The 23,156-nt window shown below is 54.1% G+C and overlaps 1 protein-coding gene across 2 annotated transcripts in view; it reads right to left on the bottom strand.

The window, feature by feature from the left end:
* The window catches only part of PCBP4 (poly(rC) binding protein 4), a 34,272-nt gene extending 13,646 nt beyond the window's left edge, over nt 1-20,626 (bottom strand). For both annotated transcript variants that reach the window (XM_039482686.1, XM_039482687.1), the window contains exons 1-4: nt 20,489-20,626; nt 2,877-3,045; nt 1,252-1,275; nt 1,124-1,156 (exon numbers count right to left, since the gene is read on the bottom strand). In XM_039482686.1, the coding sequence (XP_039338620.1) occupies nt 1,124-1,156; nt 1,252-1,275; nt 2,877-2,987 (168 nt within the window). In that variant the 5' untranslated portion in view covers nt 2,988-3,045; nt 20,489-20,626. The remainder of the gene's footprint in view (nt 1-1,123; nt 1,157-1,251; nt 1,276-2,876; nt 3,046-20,488) is intronic.
* Between the last annotated feature and the right edge of the window lie 2,530 nt (nt 20,627-23,156).

Here is a 23,156-nt window from a genome sequence, read left to right as displayed (position 1 = left end):
CTGCCATGCTTGGGGCAGCAAAAAACATAGAGCCGTCCCTGCGAGTAGGCCCATGGAAGGTATTTCCTCAGCATCCTTTGTGATGAAGACTGATGCAAAGAAATCATTTAGTTTCTCTGCAATCTTCTCATCATCCTTAATTGCTCCCTTTGCCCGTGGTGGTCCAGCAACTCCCTGAGGGTTTTTTGCAAGCTTCCTGCTTCTGATATAGTTCATACATTTCTTGTTATTTGTTGCTAAGACTGTGGCTATTTGCTTTTTCCTCTTAGTTCCTTTATTTTTATTTCCCTAACTTGGCAAGGTGCAATATATTCTTGCTCCTTCATCTGACACCAGTGTCCTGTTCTGACATCAGTGACGCCCTTGTGCTGCTGAGCAGTAGCAGAGATCTGGGGCCTTGCAGGTTGGCTTCTAGTGGAGAATTCAGTGATGTGGAGTCTGGGTATACTCGAAGTGTAACTTGCTTTATTTACACCAGTCCTGAAATGGGATGGTCAAACAGCATGCAGGTAAATCTCTGCTTCCAAGAATTTTATCCCAACACCCGTGCCTGGTTCCAGGGAGCAACTCCACCTTGAGAATTGACTCCAGTCAGAGCCCAAGGCAGAGCACATACTCATCTGCCACTCATGCGGTGTCCTCTCTCTCCCAAGCTGCCTCTGCACAAGACCTTTCAAAACCAGCACTGCTCCCTAAGAGTCAAAACTTGCTCAGGTGCTAAGGAAGAGAACCTGGAATGCTATGTATAATGGCACCACCTGGTGGTACCATCCTTAACCATACATTTGAGGCTCCGCCCCCTCGCTTTCCCTGAGTCACCTGGGGCTGAGTGCTCTTCTGCTAGGCAGCAGGCTCACCTCTGGGAGTGTGTGCCCTGTGTATATGGAGGGGAAGGCATCTTCCAGCCACTTCTGCAGTTGATTAAGCCTGGGCATGGGCACCATTGGGCTCGCCAAGTATTTGGGGCTGCAGGGCTGATGTGAGGTGGGGGTTAGAGGAGGAGGAGGGAAGTTTGAAGTGTACTCATGAGCCAGAGGCAGCTTTGGTCAGTTGCACAGGACGTAGCCTGGCCCCATGAGAGAGCCCAGGAGTGCGAGAGGCTCTGCCATCCCCCACCACTTACTTGTTCCCGTATCCTCTTAACGGTCTCGCCTTTCTGTGGGAATAAGAACAGGGAGGGTGGTTAGACTCCCACAGCTTCCGCGAGACCCCAAAGAAATGTCCTGGCTGTGGGGAACACCTGCCTCTTACCTTGCCGATGATGCTACCAACCTCCTGTGGAAACACAAAGAAAGAAGAGCAGCCCAGTTAGGAGATTCCTGAGCACACAGGGGACCCGCCCAATCCGCCCTAGGGACTAGACGTGTGCCCCTGAGTGGCAGCATGGCTTGTTTTGGAAGGTCGCTGGGACAGACATTAGCACCAGGGCAAAATGCCCATCTCTTGTTTTCAGCTGGTTCCCAGAGTGCGTTTTTTGGCTGCAGAGTATTTCGCTGCTGGGCTGATGCTCACCTGGGCTTTCTCCCAGGCCCTACAGCGTTTCTCAAATGCGGCCACCAGGGGCTTTTCATGTGGCCACCACAGCCTCCTGGACTTGCTGAGAAAAGTGATATTAACAACCATGCAAGTCTCACTTTTCCCAGCAGACTTACTAGCTAGCTGGGAGGCTGTGATAAGTGATACTTGTATGTTGGTTAATATCACTTATTACAGCCTCCCAGCTGGCTACTAAGTGTGCTGTGAAAACTAAGTCATATTAATCAACATACAAATATCACTTTTCACAGCACTATTTTTACTATTAAGACTGCCAAAAACAAACAAACAAAAAAAAACCCCTACATAAATAAATGACAATGATTTGGACATGTAGATGTGCACATTTATGTTTTTCCTAAAGTTAATGAAGTATTTTAGGAAAAAGTATCAGTGGGGCTACCAGCAAGAGTTGGTGGCTGAACTCTGTGGCCACCAAAAAACGTGTTGTGAGAACTCCTGCCCTAGCACAATGATCTCAATCGTGTGCACTTCTCTGGGCGAGTTCAGAGGCCCGTGCTACACCAATCCCTTAAGAGGACGTGTCCCGAGTGGAAGGGCAAAGAAAGGAAGGGTGGATTTTGTGGTTCTCTCAGAAGATCCATACAAGCATCAACAGGGGAACAGAAAACTCTCTAGTGTTTTAAAAATGGATTGAAAACAGAAAATTCAAGACATGCTCTTGGAAACATTAACTTAAAAAAAAAGTAATCTAAAAAAACAAGTTGCCAGTGTTCCTTGAAGTTAAATACAGCTAGTTTTTTTTTTAAATCAAACTATCTAGCTCTCTGTCTGTCTGCATCATTTAGGTAGGTAGATGGTGGTTGAAGCTCAGATTTTGGTGCATTTGTAATGGCTCCATGTTACACAGCCATGTGCAAAAATAGTAATTTCCCCTCTCAAAAGTTCCCAGCAAACCCTTGCTTCTTTCCCTGGGCAACTGCTTTTCTCCAAAGCCTGATAAAACGAATCCTTTCTTGAACTGAAACTTGACGTTTCTACAGTTTTGCTACAAAATGTGATCTTGGACTGACATTCCGATGAATGTTTCATGGTTCTGCTCTAAAATGGACCTCTGCTGGAGCACAGACGTCCCAGGGTCAGGCTTTGATTGTTGTTAAATGGGATTAGCTTTGGGAAAGCAAAATGAAATGTGAGCCCTGCAAATTCAACACCAGCTGTCTGTCTGAGCCCAGTGCAGACCCCAGTCACCCATGCTGCTGCTCTGGGCCAGCCCCAGAGATCCCAGCCTGAAGGAACCCTCTGCCCCAGGGTAGAACTCCTAATGTTGCTTTCCCAGGAGAGCCCGGAGGGAATCCCAGCCAGAGGGGCACACTTACCTTCCCGTGCATGAGCATCCGGAGGGTGAGAGTAATGCTGAGCTCTGGCTCCTCCAGGCCGGTATCTGAGCCACTCATCCTGTCTGGCGACGCCATGGTATAGGAATGCATGAACCGGCTTCTGGGCAAACCAGCACCCGGGGTCTAGTAGGGACCCAAGCAGCTAAATCTGCAGAGAGAGGAACATCAGTGGGTTCAGCAAGCCCCTGCGTGGACCTTGGCCGATTGCTTGCCCAAAGTACCATCGTGACCCTGCTCTGCGGAAGGCTCACGGTCAGTATTGCAGCAAAGCCCAGGCTGGCTGGGCGGGCTGTGGCTTCACCCCAGAGCGCCCTGCAGAGCCATGAGATAGACGCATGGGCAGGGCATATGAGTAAATATGGCAGCTGGGCTGCACTTAGCACTAAACCCACCCACGACCCTGAGCGTTAGAGGCTGCGTGACTGAGCCAGGGCACTGGGCATTTGGCAAGATCTAGCCGGGATGGCAGAGGGGGTTGAGGCGACTCCTCTGCTTGTCTGCCCAGCGCCTTCTCTCTGCAGTGTTCAGTGATTGCCCTATTCAGACCCTGTCTGGGAAACTCAGCCCTTAAAGACACAACCTCCTCCTCCAACCCTCCCCCTTAGCCCCCTTCTTTTAGGGATCCTTTCTATGGGGATCCCCTCCTCCCTAAGAATTTCCCACACCCTCCCTTTGCTGAGTTGTCGCCCTGTCTCTGGAACATCTCAGATTGCTTGTGGCAGAGCCTGTCCTCGCTCTCTGTACGCCTGTGCAAGGGGATGGCCCTGGGTAAGTGATTTATCATAATGACTAGGACTGGAATACTGAACAGAGCCTGCATCACAGCAGTGGGGTAGCCAACAGTTGCTACCATCCGGTGGCTGGCGTGTGCTGAGATGGTGGCATTGGCCCTGATCCTAGGCAACAAACATCCAGCTCTCAAAAGCAATGGGTACAGCTGGCACTACGGGGCCAAAAGAGGCCAAGGGTTCGATGGGCCACACCCACTCCACATGGCGCTCTGTCTCCATCTCATGATGGCTGAGCCACAGATTGAGGCTGAGGAGGCCTCAAGAAGTTGGGGCTAACCCAGGTGCGTCTTTTAGAGGCTCCTGCATTTTGAACCAGCTGGTCTCAGGTTTGATCCCTGCTGCTTGATGAGCCAGCGAGGAGCGTCATGTTACACATGGGGCTGAGCCATGCTCTGATCCCAGATGGGTGCAAACAGCTGTGTAACAAACTGGGTTAGCTAATGTATAGTAAAGAACGGTAGAGAGGCAGCTGTTGTATATTTAGTTGTGTTATAAGAAAATGTCAAAGGGACTTTTCCTGCTCTCTGCTGGTGGCTTTTCAAACGTTGCTAAAACAATTGTACAGGCTGTAAAAATCAGAAAGTTGGTCTGCGCCGGATCTACGGCGGATTCTTGGGCTGTGTAGCTAACAGGGCAAAGCAACCCAGACAATCGTGTGATTTACAAGCCAGGTGCAGATCTCCCCAGTGAGACAGACTAGGGAAGATGGATACTGTCTGGCCAAAACTAGCCAGTAACTCCAAGGGCCCAAGAAGCAAATAAGTAAGAATAAGAGCGCTGTTGTGAGACGCAATGGAACACAACGAAAAGCCACCTACACTGTGTGAGGAGGAGGGTAGCAGTGGCTAAACAAGATCACTAAGGAGGTACCAATTAAGAATGTTAGCAGGAGAAGTAAACATGTATCAGTTAAAAAGCTTGTGGTTGGCATGTATGAAACGCTAGACTAGACTGTTTAGAGCTGAGGTTGTTTAATAATCTGCCCCTGGGTGATGTCATGAGACAAGGTATAAAAGGGGGTTGGAGCGACGCAGGAGCCAAACCAGGGGCTGGCATAGAGCGAACACTGACAGAAGCAGGATCCCTGTGCCCCAAGACTGGGCATTAGGCTCCTGCTCAGTCTCCTTCACTTCGGCGTTATGCTTGATTAAGCCAGTGCGATATTGTGCTGAAATGTTCTCATCAGAGCTTTCAATAAGTTAAGCTGAGCACTTGGTCTGGACTGTGCCTTCCACCCACTGGGGGCTAAGGAAGGGGCAGGGCAGGCATGTGGCCAAGGCCTGTCCTGAACCTGCTCTGTGGCTAGAGGACTTTGGTCTCCAGGCCTGGCAGTCCAGACCCGTCCCCAGCACGATGTTCATTCAGTGCTGGGGAAGAGACCAGAACCCCAGGGGTTAGCCGAGCATGAATCCAGGGGGAGGCAGGCTGGCGAGCTGGGGAGGGGGGTGAGTTCGAGGGGGCTGCCATGAGGAGACGCTGCTGACTGGAGTTGTGCCAATATCACATTAGGGGGAATGAGTGGGAGTCCTGGGCGTCTGGCGTCTGGGAGTGTTTGGAACCTGGGTTTTAGTCCAGCCTACGCAGAGGTGGGAGGCTCAGGCAGCTGCAAAGTTGGTTCTGGAATCTGGTTTGTAGGCTGCCCCCTCGCTCTCTGTGCCCCCCTCCCCATCTCTTTGTCCAGTGCTGTCCCCTGGTGCAGTCCTGGGGCATAAAGGGACAGCAAAGGCAGCTGATCTGGGGATAAGGGATGTAGCCAGGGGCAGAGGAGTGGCACAGGCTGTTGCAGCCAAGTGTAAGTTAGAGCAGCCCTGAGACAATCAATTTAAAACCAGGAAATCTTCCTGCTGCTCTGACTTGCACGGGGGGCTGGGCCAAGGATCTGGGACGGTGGCTTAAAGCCTTCTCCGCCTCTCCCCTTCCCTCCTGTGCTGAGTGGAGCATGGCCGAAATGGACGATGGGGCCTGCATCAGTCAGGGGGATTGGGTCTGGGTCTCTCCCTAGGTCTGCTTGGTTCTGTCTGCACTGGGGAACCAATGTACCAGAACCCTGGGCCCTAGAACACGCAGGGTCCCGGGTGGGAGTGTTGCCCCTTTGGCAGATAAGCAGGGGCTGGCTCACGTTCTGCACAGAGCCAGCAGTGGTAGGTAGCTATGATGGCGAAGGGAAGGATGGAAGGGGAATCCAGACTCCTCTTCAAGGGCACAAGCTGATGGCCTGTTGCAGGGGCCTGGCAGGGTTCCCCCTCCACCCCCATGGACAATCAGCGGGTGGATTAGCACATCGGACCTGCCAGGAGAGATGCTATCGCTGAGGAGGAGAGACGGAGTATGGTGTTCTGGTCACCTTCCTCTGAAGCATCAGCTATTGGCCTCTGGTGGAGTCAGGACACCAGACGGGATGGAGCATTGGATTGTGCAATCTACTGATATCTGTCGTCCCCTATTCATCTGCTGGGACATTCATTCCGACTCCTCCAGCTGTATCCCCTACCCAAGCAGCAAACATTCCCTGGTGGATCCCTGCATCTTTCTCTGTGTGTTGCTGCCCCCAGCCTTTGAGCACCATCCATGCCCTGCACTGTGCTGGCGGTGGGAGGATGCTCCAGTCCAGGGGAGAAGGTTTGTGTGTGGGTGTGTCTGAGATGTAGGGGATCCGAGTGCCATCACTTAGGTGAGGAAGGCAGGGGAGAATGGATGGGAAAGGGCAATCCCCTGAATTATGAGTTGACTAAGCCAAAGCCGCCCAGCTACGTTATGGCTGGGTTCAGCTTCCCTTGGGGTGGGCGGAAGCCCTCTCTCAGCAGGACTGTGGTTCACCATCATCAGAGTTATCCTTGCTTCACTGCAGGCTGTTTGCTCCCTCTGCGCCGGCTCCAGTCCCTCTGTAACCCCTCTCTTAGCTTCCCAGGGCTCAGATCCCTGTCGCCTCTGCTGTCCTGCTTTATTTTGGCCTTGTGAGCCTGCCTGGGAATCCAGCACCGTGCCCTGGGAGCCATCCGACTTGTCAGTGCTGTCAGCATGGTGACATACATGGTCCTAGTGCTGATTTTGCCTTGACCCAGCAAACAGTGGGGCTGGCCTGTGGGGATCCCCAAGAAAGCATCTGAGATAGTGGATGGCAAGAGAACACTGGCAGCTTTGGGGAAGCGGTGACTGAGGCTCTGCATGGCCAAAGGGCGGTGGGGACACCAAACGAACAGGCTGATCGGCTCAGAGGTTTGCTAATAAAGGGGCTAAAGAGAGAGTATGGAAACAAGGAGTGCTATTAATGCCAGCGCTGGGATCTTGAGCCACCTACAGGGGAACTTACTGGCTGCTGCTAAAGGTTTCACCAAACCTATCAGGCCAGCTCTTGCCCACACTGTGCAGTAGGGAAAAGTCTGAAACACCAGGGAACAATCGCAGCTCTACTGTGTGGGGAGGCCTCCCAGCCCACCCTCCACGCTAAGGAGGAACGCTGCTCAGAGGTGCATTATGGGAGCTGGTGTGCAAAAGAGGGGGTGTGATGCTGGCCATAAAGAAGGATCTGCTGGCCCCAAATCCTGTGTGTGTCAAACACGTGCTCCTTGCCCTGCTGTTGGCTTAAGGAGCAGAATTCCATCCCCTCGCTCCCAGTGTGCAAAGCCTGTTTTATGCAGGGTCCGGTGGAGGGCAGCAGGATTTAACACCATCAGAGCTGCAATGTTTGGGTGATTGTGGCACATGCTGTGTATCTCTTACGGTTTTGCGTTCTATACTCTGTAGCTCTAATGTCTGAAGAGCCTGCCTGATTGTCAGTGCCACTTTGGAAGACAGAGTTGATGCTGCACGTTACAGAGAAGACCTCCCCACCCTTCCCCTCCCATGCTCCTGGAGACTTTACTTTATAGCTCAGTGGTTTGAGCATTGGCCTACTAAACCCAGGGTTGTGAGTTCAATCCTTGAGGGCCATTTAGGGATCTGGGGCAAAAATCTGTCTGGGGATGGGTCCTGCTTTGAGTAGTGGGTTGGACTAGATGACCTCCTGAGGTCCCTTCCAACCCTGAGATTCTATGAGGCTGCTATACCTTACGCTGGCTAGCCCCAGAATCTAGGAGCTACACCGCCACTTTCTCCTTCCCCCTCTTATCTGAGGCACCACCAGTGCAGCACAGAATGGGGAGCGCTGCGCAGGGCAGTGAATGACGCCACAGCATGACAGACCATGCAGTGTGGGGGGACTACAAAGTGCCTAAAAGATGCCTTACAAAATGAGCATATTAGATAAAGCTCTGGGCTGATCCCTTTTGTATCTGTGACCAACCAGTGAAACGCCCAAAATAAAGACAGCCCTTGCGCAATCCAAGCCAGCGCTTACAGGACATGATAGGGGTGTCTGGTTACTCCCAAGCAGACCTCAGGCAAAGCTGGATGTGTTCAGTAAAACTGCTAGCTCTGTACCTTCCCCATCCGCCTGAGTGTATTAATGACAGGCTCCCGGAGGCTGGGACACAACAGCTGACGGTTGTTTTTGTGCCACCAATGCTCAAGTGCCAGTGTGTCCCTTAGACACGGGACACACATTGATTTCCCGCAGATTGCACCTTGCACCCTGTGTGTCTGAGCACAGCGGCTGTTGTTTAATAACTTTAGTTTGTGCAGGGCTGTATCCTGCCAGGACATTTTTCCATCCCATGCTGCCAGCCCAGCTCCAGGGTCAGGGATTGCCAATCAGAAAGCTGCTGCACACCCAGGACCTGGGAGAGCATATGGATGGGCATTCCCCTCAACAGAAGACTCTGTTTACTCCCAGTTAAAGCAAGTGTCTCCACCACAACCACAAATCCAGGGAATTGCTAGCTAAGACATCCACCAGTCACATGCCCTCTAGCCATAGGCACCATAATAGCACAGGCCTTGATTTCCAGAAGTGCTGAACACCAAACCCTCCCCCTGATGGAACCTGGAGCAGTTCTGTACTTCCGACTACTGGCCCCAAGCGACCCAATCGTGCACACGCTAGCTCACTTCCACACTCAGACAGGCATCATATCAGCAAGTGTAACCCACCTGCCTTACACTGCAGCATTTGACTTTGGCCTAAGGCACAGGAGAGGAGCCCCGGGGAGAGGATGCGGATTGCAGCTGGCATACTCTGTATCTGCCCATCTGAGCAGGGCAACTCAGCACCAGGGGCCTAGAAACACCCTGAAGTAGAGCGTGGTCATTACCGAACATGTTCAGTAGCTGTTTCTGAAGCTGTAGAGGAAGTTTTCATTGTGGGCAAGCCACCTGACTGGCCACACCCAGTCACTTCTGAGAGCTCAGCCAATCAGAGCACAGTGGGGGATGGGGGAAAGGTATAAATAGGAGTTAGAGCAGGGGTGGGCAAACTTTTTGGCTCAAGGGCCACAGCTGGGTATGGAAATTGTATGGTGGGCCATGAATGCTCATGGGGTTGGGGTGTGGGAGGGGAGGAGGGCTCCAGCTGGGGGTGCGGGCTCTGGGGTAGGGCCAAAAATAAGGATTTCAGGCTGCAGGAGGGGACTCTGGCTGGGGCGGGGGTTGGAATGTGGGGGTGGATGAGGGCTCTGGGGTGGGGCTGGGGATGAATAATTGGGAGTGCAGAGGGTGCTCCGGGCTGGGACCGAGGGATTCGGAGGGTGAGGGATCAGAGCTGGGGCAGGGGGTTGGGGTGCAGGCTCTGGGCAGCGCTTACCTCAAGCAGCTCCCAGAAGCAGCGGCAATGTCCAACCTCTGGCTCCTAAGTGGAGGTGTGGCCAGGCGGCTCTGCGTGCTGCCCCATCCGCACACCCCCCCAGCTCCCATTGGTCACAGTTCCTGGCCAATGGGAGCTGTGGAGCTGGTTTTTGGGGTGGGGGCAGCGCGCAGAGCCCCCTGGCTGCCCCTACGTGTAGGAGCCAGAGAAGGGACATGCCACTGCTTTCAGGAGCCACATGGCACCACAGCATGTGCAGAGCAGGGCAAGCCCCCAACCCCGCTCCCCAGCTGGAGTGCTGGAGCAGGGCAAGCCCTGGACCCTGCTCACTGGTGAGACCTCGACGGCCGGATTAAAATGTCCGAAGGGCCGGAAGTGGCCCCCGGGCTGTAGTTTGCCCATCCCTGAGTTAAAGGAAACCCTGATGAGGAGGTGCTTGCTGGCAGGTTCTAGTCCTTGTAACACGTTGGATACAGGTGAGTGCTATTCTGGCTTCTCCTACTAGGGAAGCTCTCAATTAAGGTGAGGTTTGCTCTATGAGGCAGTGTTTTATGAACCTGGAGGGAGAGCTATGGGGAAGCATCTTTCACCTAGAGAGGCCACGGAGTCTGTGGAACTTCATGTAGCTATCAGCTAACTGTTCGAAGCAGGGATTCTGTCTCTGTTCAACAGATAATGGGACAGATCTGAGGGTGTGGTGAGTTTCTACATTCTTACCTCACCTGGCTGGGCTTATGGGGTGCAGATAGTGTGGGTGCCTTATGGAGATCGAGGGACTGGCTATTTTGTATGCTGATCCCAATCCATGTACCACTTTGGATACCGATGACAGGAGGTTTCTGATTCACCAGCAAGTAAGGAGCAGTCAGCTATTAGCACATGAGCTGGACTGGGGCTAGCTGTGGAGATCCCAGGTTGTCTGTCTGCTGACAGGGTTCTGAACTGTTTGAAAGGGCTGAGATGCTGCTATTCTCCCCAGGCTCGGACGAGTCCAGCTGACACACACACTACATAGGATGGTCACTCTGTAAAGACTGAGAACTCTTCTCCTAGAGCCGCTCAGAGGGAATGGGTGTGTGTGCGTGTACTGACGTAGAGAAGTGTAGCTGTTATGAGTATATGTAACAGCATCAAAGTGTATGAGAAACACCATCAGATTTACTGCCTAACATCTTGAATTTAAAAGTCATTCTTAGTATTGGGCTATAACTGACAATGTTATCTCATTTCAGTGTGCATGGAATGTTTGGTTACTGAGAAAGTGTATGTTTGCAGCATTGTTGTAGCCTGTTGTCCCAGGATATCAGAGAGCCGAGGTGGGTGAGGTAATGTCTTTTCTTGGACCAGCTGCTGTTGGTGAGAGAGAGACGAGCTTTTGAGCTTACATGAAGCTCTGTGCCGCTACGGCACACAGACATGGAGCTCTGTGCCGCTACGGCACACAGACATGGAGCTCTGTGCCGCTACGGCACACAGAGCTCCAGCCTGAAGAAGAACTCTGAGTAGCTTGAAACATCTCTTTCATTAACAGAAATGGGTCCGATAAAAGAGATTCCCTCACCCCCCTTGTCTCTCTAAGGCCTGGTCTACACTGCGTACTTACTACAGTGCTCAGGAGAGTGAAAAATCCACACCCCTGGGCAACGCATTTCATAGAATCATAGAATTCAAGATCAGAAGGGACCATTATGATCATCTAGTCTGACCTCCTGCAAGATGCAGGCCCTGGAGACAATATCCTATCATTGACCCATTGTACTAATTACCAGTGTGGCAAATTGCACTCCTCTGATGGTTAGAAACCACATTAGCACTGAGCTGAAATACCAACCTTAACCCCCGTGTCAGCAGGAGAGCGTCTCCCACCGCCATAGCTACTGTGTCTTGCAGAGGTGGAGTTATTGAGCTGACAGAAGAGCTCTCTCCCGTCGGCTTAGGGCCTCTGCCAGGCGCTGCTCTACGTTTGTAGTGTAGACCTGCCCTAAGAAACTGCTCGGCCATCTCTCTGAAGTTGACTGGGAACTATTCACACCTACCAGGCAGGGTTTACAATAGCCCTGAGGTTTAAGTGAGTCACATTGTGTGAAATGACAGCACTCTGGGCTGTGCACCCACAGGGAGGAAGCTGAGGTGCGGGAAGAAGGGGACTGTAATAGTTATGGATAATATTGCCTCATCAGCTCCATTCCACAAACTACCCAATGCACACGCCACTACCTCTAACTCCCGTCCAGCCTCATGTCCCAGCGAGATGAATATGTATCCAGCTGGGCAGGCAGGTACAGCCGGTCGTGTGCTTTGGGCTGCTAGATGTGCATGCGCAGGGACCTGGTGTGCTGGAGTGCGATGGAGAGCAATCCAGATGGGACTGGAGTCTTGGCCAAAGGTTCTGGTGGATATGGGCTGAGTCTGGGGCTGGCAGATTTTTCGGAAGCAGGGTCTGTTGCAGCTGGAGGGCCTGAGTGCAGATTTACTTTAGATGCTGTGAGCTGCCACACAGCTCCTTGTGCCAGCTCCCTAAAGAGTACTGCCAGCATGGGACGCTCCTCCACCCGGTGCACAACTGGCTGTGCCAGTTCTCCATCTCTTCTGCAACAGCCTTGGCACAAGACGTGCACAGAGCAGAGGCAAGGGGCAGGCAAGGAGACGAAAGGGTAAGACAGGTTAGACCCGCACCCCAGCCATCCTATGCTCTGCAAAGCCCCATTGATCCAGAGGCACAACCCTGAGGGCTGCCCTAGCTCATACCAGGGTCCCCATTAAGTCCCTGAATAGGGGGAGGCACATTCTGCCCTTTAGCCTCTGCACTGGTACCTTCACTAGAACCTGGGTGACTGCCCCATGTCCTACCAGCCCACCCCTAACCCTCGCCCTCCCTGTGCTCGGCCATCTTTACTCTTCGGAGCAGCAAGGTAACGAACACAACAAGGATTGGCCTTTCCCAAGGGCTCAATGACCAGCTAACACACTTGGGCCCTGGCCCATAGTACATCATACTTTTTATCTCGGGGACGTTGCCATCTGTGTGAAGATGCCTAGTTCTGGCCCTCCCTTGATGATGATGATGCCTCACTCTTTTACAGCTCTTTCCATCAGTAGATCTCCAAGTGCTTCACCGGGGGGGGGGGGGGGTTCAGTATCATTATGCCCATTTTACAGATGGAGAAACTGAGACATGGGGCTCCTTATATTTGGAAAATGTTGTTTGTCATTTAAAGAGTTAAATGTTAAAAGTGCCCAGACAGTAAGGTGATGGGTGCTATTGAAATGCCTACAATAAATACAGCTGAGCAACTCACAGCCCTGGCCTTGTTAAAGGAAGCCAGCTAATCTTGCCTTTTCCTTGGGGAGATGTTTGCATCCAGGGTCAGATGGACTGTACTGGCCGGGGCTTCCCAAATGTGACCTGAGGCTGTTTGCAGCCAGCCAGCCTTGCACCCAAGTTCTGTGCTGCCCATCCCAGTGAGAAGTTAGTCGGGAACTATTACGACAACTGTGCGCATGTATATGGTGAACTGTTCCTGTTCATCATTGGGCCAGAAGCATCTGGTGCTAGATTGTAGGTGGGGTTTGGGAGTATGGGCATGTTTTGGGACTGGTAGGGTGTGGGATTCTGGGCAGGGTTCTGGCTTGTGGGTGGGGTTTGGAATTGTAGGTGTGGCTTGTAATAGTGAGGTTTGGGTGAGTGGATGGGGCTGAGAGTGTGGAGGTGTCTTGGGTTTTAGCTTGTGGGCAAGATTGAGGTTCATGACTCTATCTTGGTTTTACGGATGGGACTTGGACTTGTGGGTGGGGCAGTTAGAGCACCGCCCACTTTATCTCCCATGCTGCCCACTGATTGTGGGTCATAGCGCCCCTAGTCTCTGGCCTGCTATATTTTGCTTTGCCTTTGTATATGACAGATCTGTCCTTGTAGCCAGCTCGCCCTCCTGTTCTGGTCTCCCTTCTGGGGAGACTGATTCTCCAAGAGGCCGGCTTTTCTTCAAGGGCCCATCCCTGGGCTTCCGTGTGCTTGTTTGTCCCCCGCACCCACGTGTAAGCCCGCATTGCCCTCTGTGCAACCTTTACCGAGCCCCCCACCCCTTCCCCGGTGCTCAGCACCACCGCTGCCAATAATCTGTGATGTCCTCGCCAAGTTCAGGAGAAGCATCCATGGAATGCAAACCCACATGCGAGCCGGGGTGCTCAATCCAGCCCCCACCTGGGTCCCGCTGCTCTGAACCGTCCTGACACGGCTGTACTAGGCGGGGGAGAGGCCTTTGGGTGGCTTAATAGCCAGGGTCAAAATAGTTAAGCCCCTGGATTCCCTTCTGTGAATCCTAAAGAAAAGCAGGCATAAAATGCTGGTTTACCCAGCAAGAAGGCAACAGCTGTGTAAATGCAGACGTGGTCAAGCCGCTCCTCTGATCTCGACCAGTTGTCCCAGGCGGCAACTATCCCATCAAAGGATCAGGGCGGGTGGGGGGGCTTATTTGGACTCCAGCTCAGGAGCTGGCGTGCTGGGCTTGGTTGAAGAGGAGGATAATGCAGGCTGGGAGAAGGGACCGTCTTGCATGCAGCAGTGATCGTGTGGGGTGCTAAGGGGGGGTCTCCTTCAGCTCCCTTCCTGGGCAGCACTCCAGGGGCCGGATTCTCAGTGGAGCTGCACCAACTTCGATGAGGCGAGGCTGACGTACAGCAACCGAGAGCCAAGCCCCACAATGCATTCCTGCCAGGGCCTAGCGGTTCTGAACAGCTCCCCCATTACAGAGCCCCAGGCAGTCCAGGGTTGGTTGGCATGGCTGCTGAAGAGGGTGAGGTCATCTTGCTTTCCTGAATTGTGTCTACAGCCATTCCACCCCCCTAGAGCCAACCAGGGTTCGGACAGGTCAGTGGGAGGCTAGGAGACCTCAGGACCTGCAGGAAGTGTGTGCATGTGCGTGGGGGGGGGTGGTTAGGGGGTAGGAGCAGCTGCATGTGCCACAGTTCAGTGCCAGCAGTGCCCAGGAAGGCAATGGATGCCAGCGTAAGCGCACACCCCAGCAGGCACTGCTGAGTGGGTGTGGCAGTGCTGCAGGCATGGGCTGGCTGCTGAGTTCCCCTGTGCACGGGCACTGACCATGCACTCACAGGCTAGTGTTCGTAAAGGAACGTGGGTTTTCCATGGTCCAGGAGATGTCTGTGGGGCTGAAATAACATGATAGGGGTCTGCTGGGCCATGTAAGGGGTGGGCAAAATGCAGGCACAAGATAAACACTGGTGCAGTGAGACCAAAGCGGGATCAGCAATGGCAGCCCCTGCAGAAGCCAGCTGCAGCTGCCCTGGCCACACCCCTTCCTGCCTCCCCCTCCCAACTTGCAATAGTCCAGGAAAGCCCTGGCCAGATGTCCCCCGTCTCCCCTAGATATGGGAGCTAATTCCTAGCTCTGCAGCCGGGCAGGTGCCCCCCCAGGGAGCAACGTTGCATGCACTCTTCTCAGAAGCCCATCAGGAAACCAGCGGTGATCCCAAGGGGCGGTCCCTGCTGGGGGACCCCCACCCCTCTCATGGCTCCTGTCCATAGGCTCTGTGGGAGTTCTTGCCTCTCTGTAGAGCAGATGATCTGGGTAACCCCCTGCATGTAAGCCCCCCTACAGAGATGATCCCTCCCTCCCTCCTCGCTTGATCTGCTTCAGGTTGGCTAAAGTAAGCCGGTAGCCAACCCCTGGTTTTGTCTGCAGCACTGGGTTTTGCAGAGGCATTCCTGCCTCCTAGCTGGGAGGGGAGAGGTAGTCCCCCTGTTCTGGTGGGTGGCCGGCTTCCCAGGGATGGGGAATTGGTGTTTGCCGCTGCAGATAGTGGGTGCGACTGGCACCCTGGGACAGGAGCAGATGGCATGAGAGAGTAGGTCATGGGATGAGAAGGATCAGCAGCCCACGCCTCTTGTTGCTGCCTGATCCATTGGCAGGGCAACGTTCTGTGCCTGTCCTGTAGAGCTTGGAGCCCTGATCAAAGTGCCCAGCTTACTGTCAGCAGGACAGTCGGGAGCCAGCAGCTTCCCTTGGGGCTTGTATGATCCAGCTGGAGAGAGAGACGGACCTCTGCTCGCATATCCCAAAGCCCTGGGGAGCTGGCTCTGCTGCTGAGGGACGGGAACAGAGCGGATCTGCTAATGGTGCAACGAGCCTCTAAGGCAGTTCCGACTCCCTACAGCTCTCAGGCCGGGGAGCCCCTCAGCTCCCCCAGTGAGCTGGAGTTGGGGGTCTGCTGGCAGCAGCAGATGACTAGACCTGAAGCAGGAGGGGTGGGCTGGACACAGGGTTCCAAGCCTACTGCACCCAGGGGCATTGGGAAGTGTTTTATTTTTAACATCCTTCCTGCCACCTCCTGATCCTGAGCTCTGGGGCATTTCTAGGGCAGGGGCTGTGGCTCTCTGCAGAGAGCTGTGTCAGCTCCAGGCCTGCCAAGACAGTCGGTCTGGGTCCCCCACAGATGTGGCATATTGACCAAGATGATCGGGTTGAGTGACAGGATGATTGGCTGCCCAGGAGAAGAGCATCTCTGGCCATATCCCCCTGCTCCTGTGGCAAGGAAGAAGGGGTGGACGGAGGGGTCAGGTGACTGGATTTGCTACTGATGTGCTGTGCAGCTAAGGACAAGGCTCCGTGCCTCAGTTTCCCCATCTGTAATACAAGTGTTATGGAAAGAATGGATGGCCCAGTGGTTAGGTGCTAGCTTGTGACTAAGGAAACCTGGGTTCAATTCCCTGCTTTGTGACACCTTGGGCAAGTCACATAGCTGCTCAGTGCCTCAGTTTCCCCATCTGTGAAATGGGGGTGATAGTACTTCCCTCCCCTGCTGAGTATGAATATGTTAGAGGCTGTTAGGTGCTCCTGTGTTATGGTAACAAGAACCAGAGAAGCACCTTAGACAGTGCTGCTCCCCTCCCTCAGGGCTTGTCTTCATGTACAGTGCTACAGCTGTGATGCTTTGGGAGAGCGTCTCCCATTGGTGTAGTTAATCCACCTCCCCAAGAGGCAGTAGCTATGCTGGCAGGAGAGGCTGCTCCCAGGGTAATGTTGGTATAACTGTGTCGCTTGGGGGGTGGATTGTTCACAGCCCTCAGCGACGCAGTTTGACCGATGTAGGTCTGTAGTGTAGACCTTAGGGGAGTTAACCTCGTGAGCGTTTGGAAAGAGCCCTGAGCTCGAGGGTGAATGCAGCGTGACTATTCCTGCCATGTGGGTCAGCTGTTGGGACGTTATTGCATGGAAGCCACAGTGGTTGGGGCCCTGTGTCTGAAATATGGCCCTTGTCTTTTCCATAAGGGCAGCTCGGTTAGGGGGAAAGATGGGAGCATGCCCCTCCTGGCTTCTTTATGGCACAGGCAGGGCTGAGAAGTTTTACGTTCCCCCACCCGCGTCTTGTTCAGCTTGTTTTCTATGCTAGACTATCTGCTCACATCTGCCTTTGTTTGCTGTTTGTCTTTGCTGCTGCGTACCGAACGGCAATGACTAATCTACACTGTGGAGAAAGGAAGCCTTTGTGAGAGATCCAGCCCTCTCCCGCCTCCGCCCCACCCCTTCACTAAAGGGTTAGGACCTGGGGGGCACTGTAGCAAAACAGGGGTGACCTGGCTTGACCGTCCCAGTATCTCTAAAATATCCTTTCACTCCCCCCAACTCTGTCCTGCCCTCCCCAGCACACCAGAGCAGCTGCAAAGGGCACCAGCCTAGTTTGCTAAGGATCGCCTGCAGGTTGCCATTAGATCCAGTGGGAGTCAGCTGAGCCCAGCACATTCTTCCCGTTAGGAGGAGGAGCCCAGAGGCGAGCTGGAGAAGCAGCTCTCTGTGTGCGCTTAGCGTGCGCTACTGTGCTAGGCATGCACCGGACCTTGTGGCATTCTGTCGTTTGATTGGATGTCTGTTCTGCCTCTCTTGAGTCAACCCCTCCCCTTCCACCTAGGGCCCTGGCAGCCCAGGCAGGACCAGGTGTAATGACTCACCGCTCCAAGCGCATCAGTCTGGGGTAGCAGGGATGACAATGAGCCGCCTTTCACTGCAAAGTGCTTTACAATCCTCATGGCTTCCCCAAGAATAGGTCACTATTGTCCCCACATTAGATGGGGAAACTGAGGCACTGAGACAACATTGCAGGCCCAAGGCAACAGTGGCAGAGCCACGATTAGAACTCGGGAGCCACTGGCCCCCTGTCCTATGCTCAGATCACTAGATCATTGGGTTTTAATCCTTACGTTTTGTGCACTCCTAAACTGAACTGGGATAATTGGTGTCCTAATAGCCAGCATAGAGAAATCAGGCCCGTCACTGGCCATCTGGGCACAGGGGCTTTCTGTGTGTACATTTTGTCCTGAGGATCTGAGTTCTAATCTCAGTTGCCACCAGGAAGTGCCGATTGGGGAAGCTCTTGATGACTATGCAATGTATACAGAACACCAAGTCTCTGTGCCCCTAAACCTCTCCGAGCCCCAACATTCTCCAGCACACAAAGGGTAACACAGAGCTCCCCAGCTGCAATGAAAGTTTGTGCGTGTGGGTAGCTTCCTCTTTAGCCCTCCCCATCCCGCCCCCAGCTTTCACAGGAAGGAGGGTGCTCTCGTCCTGGGGCTGAGAACAATTCCCCATGTGTTCCTCGCCCGGTGAGGAGGAGGAGGGTCATTCGCAGAATCACTTTACAGATACTCTGAAGGCTGGTCCCTGCTTCCCTTCTGACATGAACGAGGCAGGCTGGAGGACGTGAGGCTTTCAAAGGACAAAGGGGCAAATGATTGTGGCCAGAGGGGAATTAGAAACCCTTGGGCAGCCCAGGGCTGAGAGAGTCTGCTGGGGAGGAGAGTACTTTGATGAGGTGGGGAGGGGGGTCTTGGGAGTGTCCCCCACACCTGGAAAGGGGATGGTGAGGAATGTTCCACTGGTGCTGGGAGAGGGGAATGGCCATGGAGCATCCCATTGGAGCTGATGGGGAGTCTCCTGGGAAGATGTCACGTGGTGGGAGGTGCCCCTTGGAAAGTTCTGTCTCGAGGTTAAAGGGTAGGGGGTTCTCTGCAGGATCTGGATTCTAGTTGGGGGGGAAGGTCTGGTCCTGGAAGACTCATATAGAGCAGAAATGTGGGGACGGGGGTGAAACCTGCCAGAGATTTCCCCAGTTTGTCATGTCCATTGCAGGGAAAGGATGAAGTCACAGCTTGGGATGCACCTGTCTCATGCAAAGCTTAGCTGATGGCAGTGACACTCTATCTCCACCATCTCTGGGATCCATCCCCTTACACACCCCTTTGGCTGATAATATGAGAGTGGAGTGGTAGCACCGCTCTACTTAAGGTTAAGACTCGCTTACTATTTACCAGCTGATTTTTTTTCTAAGTGCCCTAAAATCCTCATGCTGACTCAGATTGTCTTGAAAATCAATGTGACATATGGAGATGTGGGGTAGGGTCAGTGGTCCAAATTTGAGGGCCTTTGAGTGTAGGGTTCCCAAGATATAGCTCCCCCCCCAAAGAATGTGGCATCAACCATTGGTGGTCCTTATTAACCCTTTTTGCGCACAGCTGGGCAAACCAATCTAAGCAGGCTGATCTAGTGGTGGCTCATCTTGCTCAACAGGAAATCTCACCTGGGAAATGGAGGGGCTCAAGGGCTACTCTCTGCCTCTACACCCCTCCCTTTGTGCCAGCCAAATGGACACATGGGCCACGTTCACCCCATTGACTTCTATGGAGATGCACCATAATATGGCTCTGTGGCTCATCCAGAGGGAGTTTTATATAGGTGGGAATTTTTTTGGGCCCAGCTGTGGGTAGGAGTGCCCTGCCAGACATGGCACCTCCCTTGTGGGCTCAGGCTGCCTGGCACAGTGCCCAGTGCTATGCACATTATTATTATTTTTATGTCATGTGAGTAGTGCTCGGGTCTGTGTGAGCAAGGTGCCCAGCAATGCCCGGCGGTTCATGGCATTTGGGTGGCTAATGGGAACAAAGGACAGAGCGGGGTTGGAAGAATGAAAACAATCTGCAGCTGTGGGGCGGCAGGTGGTGCATGCGGGCTTCCCCACAGGAGGCCAGGGCTGGGTCACCAGTGGAATGAATTGGATGGTCTCATCGCTGACTCCCCTGGATCTCTGTCCTCATTGATTCAGCACAGTGGTGATCCCAGCTCAGGGGCACCAGGGGGTGGCAGGAAATAGGACTGAGAGGCACCAGCTGAGCTGGGTAGGGGGGACCCAGAGCTGGAATGAGACTGCAGGGCTGGGCCTGTGGCCCACTAGCAGGAGCTGGGTGCAGGTCTGAGCAGCGGAGCGGAGCATGGGCCCTGCTGAGCTGGAGTGAAGTGCTGGGAAAGGAGTAGCAGGGGTAGTGGGTCAGGAGCATTGGCAGAGCTGTGTGAGTGGGAAGCTTTCCGAATGCCTGAAGTGCTGTGTCCGGCTGCAGCCAGCGCTGCCAGCCCCTTCCTTGCTTGGACACTAAAATAATCCCCTCGCTGAGCCCTGTGCAGCCCCTGGCGATGGGAACAAATCTGTGCTGAGAGACAAAGGTCCTCTGGAGACCCTGTCGCTTCCCGGCATGTGAGTCTTCTGCAAGTGCCCCTGGGTGCTGGGTACCTGCCACTTGGACCGGGGACTGGCCCTCTGGCACCTTATATGCTCCCTGGCCTCTGGGACCTCTCGGCTCCTACTAAGACAGGGTGGGGAGGTAACTTGGAGGCGTCATCAGACCCTTCCGACTGGTTTTGGGGAGCAGCTCCCTTCTCCCAGTCCCCAGAGGTGGCTTTGGAGCTCCTTGCCAGGGAAACACATGGCTCCGAGAGGAGGAAAACTTTAGCTCTTTCTCCCCTCGAGTCCCCGCGTCACAGAGCAGCCTGGGACGGGGCTGGAACATTGTGTCCCGCTCAGCGAGCCATGGGGCATGCACAGCAAAGTCACCTCATGTTCACCCCACGGAGCAGGTGTTGGGGCTGGCATATCCTCCCCTCACCTCCAGTTCCATTGCCCAGTCACTATTTCACCCCCACCCTAGGCAGACTGTATAGCTGCCTCGCTTTCACAATCAGTAACAACGTGCACCCTGCCTCTGCTGCGGTGCCACCACCGGGGCTCCCTCTCTGCCGTGCCGGCACCCCCAGAGTTACAGATCTCCCCCATTCGCTTACCTTTTCTGTCGGTCCTCGGGCTGGCTGCGCCTCTTAGTCCCACATTGTCACCCGGAGAGGCGCTGGTAACAACTGGGAGTGACATCAGCCAAGAACAATGAAATGCTTGACAGGCGAGGCACAGGCCAAAGGCTCAGGAATATTCCCCCCCCCCCCATCCCGCCCAGCCTCCATCCCTCCCTCTAGGATCCAATTACAGCGGATAAAGGAGACACTAAAAGGAACAATGCATACTGGGTAAGGCCATCTGCCAAGGACAGGGACATTCCATCCCCCACCCCCACCGGCCCCCCTCTGCTGGCATATGCTCGCCCTTTGTAATTGCATTCTTTCCTGGTAACCGAGCGGCCGGTGCGGCCGGCCCAGCGTCAAGGACACCGCCAGCGGGGTCCCTAGCACAGGGCGGGCTCGTCCCTTCCCATCGCGCTTTCCCCTCCTCACTGCCTGTCACAGAGCAAGTGACTACTGTGCCACCCAACCATCAACCCTCGGGTGCTTGCTGTTGCTAACCCAGGTGGAGGGGAATTCTAGGGATGAGGGCTTTGAGTAGGCGAGGGGCTGGATCGCATCCTGCACTGCACAGGCCTAGGGGGCACTGTATCTCTGTTCTGGAGGTTCCATGCAGGCTGCTACTGGCCAGGTCTGGCATCTGTGACGGGGCCCAGTGGCCACTCACCAGGCTGTGATGATAGGTCACCAAGGGATGGAGTGGATCCCGTGGTCCATAGAATCAAAGCAGTGTTCGTGGGGTTTGGGGGGAGAGGTCCTATGGGGGTGCTTGGCAATTCTCTGGCCACCCATCGCTCACAAAGGAAGAGGGCTTTGATGCCCAGGCGCAGCTCAGATCCCGGAGCCTCCCCCTTCACACTAGACACCCGGTGACAATAGGAAATGGCATTGCTGTAGCTCTTGAAGGCTTGCAGTGAAGACTGGAAAGGGCCCCAAGATGACATGAGCCTGTCATGAGATGTGACCCACCACTGTAACCATATGGCTCTGCAGCCCCCCCGCCCCAGGCCCAGATCCTCAAAGGTATTTAGGCTCCTAACTTTCATTGCCACAAAGGGAGTTAGGAGCCTAAATACCAGCCCTTCAGAGCCTGGCTGTCATGTGGCATGACCACTTAGTGGCTGGTGCAGACACGTCTCCCCGAGAGCTGATCCCCTTGTGCCTTCCAGACAGCAGCTGCTCCCAGGCTGCCGCATGGCTCTGCTGAACATTTCTGGTTTCCTGGCTGTCGCATTAGCTTGCTGGCAATACAGGAGATGCAGTGAGGTCGCAAAATAGGCCCTATTTCTTCCACTAATCCACTCGCTGGTGCAGCAGGGCTAGGGATCGGGCAGGGCTTGTAGGAGTTCCTGCATGGTTCAATTGGGGATTTTCAGCCTGTCCAGGTGTTGCCTTTCCAATGTGTATAGATGCCACGACGGGATGGTCTTGCACGTGTGCCCCTGACCTGCTGGGGTCATGGCAGGCAGTCCTCACAAAATGGGCGCTTTTTGCAGAGAGATGGCAGTCGTGGCTTTGGTTGAGTTTTCCATGTGAAGGGCCAGGCTAGGGGTAATGGTCCCAGTGGCCCAGTATTTCCCAGAGTTGTAGGTGCTGCTATTGGCTCTTGCTTTTGCATTTTAATGTGGCTCTCTGCCATGTTTCGTTTCAATGCGATGGTATTTCAGCCTCTGCTGGGAATGGTGGTTGGGCCCTACCCAGGTACATACCCTCACCATTTGGTCTCCCCAGCCTGAGGCAGAACAATGATGTAATGAGGCTCAGATGAGCCCTGGCTGGGATGGAGACAGCACAGGGGCTGTGAAGATGGGCTCTCACTCCCCGCATTATAGCAGGGGACCACCACCATCTTCCCCCGGGCTGGGGCTCCAGGAGCACGGATGCTGCACAGAGTCTCTGCCTCCAATGCTCAGCTAATGGCGGCAAGCAATGAGTTGTCACCCTCCAGTGAAGAGGATGGTGCAGAAGAAGGGCCAGGACCAGGAGGACACAGGGCTCCGACATGGGCACCATTACTGCTGAAGGCCCCATGGATTCACATCAGTTGAGGATCTGGCCCATTGGGTTTTTGTCATTGGGCAAAGGAATGATGAGAGGCGATGGGCTGCCCTATGCTTGGGTGGGGTGATTTGGAAAGTGATCTCCCTGTGGTTTGCACGGGTACTGGTAATACTCAGTTGGACATGCTGGGTACTGACCAGATGTGATCCCTGCTGTCGTGTAGAGTTGGCTCCATAATCTGATTGCTGGTTGGCTGGTTTTTGCAGGGTTTGTATGTTTCAAATGCAGTTCAGCAAGTGCCCTGAGCAGGGAGAAGATGGGGTGAGCCGGCCCCACTTACTTCAATGGCAAAACTGCCGTTGACTCTAATAGGGCAAGGATTTAACCACGTTAGTGACTGCCTCCACACTGTGCCCATGGCCTCGCTGCTAGCGGGGGGCATGGAGCCCCGCTGCGCTAGCTTCGGCTCTGCAACAGGGTCCCTGTCTGAACTGTGCTTGGCGCCCGCCTGCCATGTTGACTCTGGACACCGTTAGCTTGAGGGGCTGCCTTTGCATTTGCCCTCACCCCTCCCCACACAGCTCCTCCAATGCCTTGTCTTTTGCTGCCCTCACTTTTTAATCTCACTGCTCAGTTTGACGCTCCTGAGAAGCTGCCC

The sequence above is a fragment of the Mauremys reevesii genome, linkage group 7, assembly GCF_016161935.1.
Source record: "Mauremys reevesii isolate NIE-2019 linkage group 7, ASM1616193v1, whole genome shotgun sequence".
Lineage (NCBI taxonomy): Eukaryota > Metazoa > Chordata > Testudines > Geoemydidae > Mauremys > Mauremys reevesii.
The sequence above is the reverse complement of the archived record's forward strand: the minus strand, read 5'-3'. Positions and strand labels throughout refer to the sequence as shown.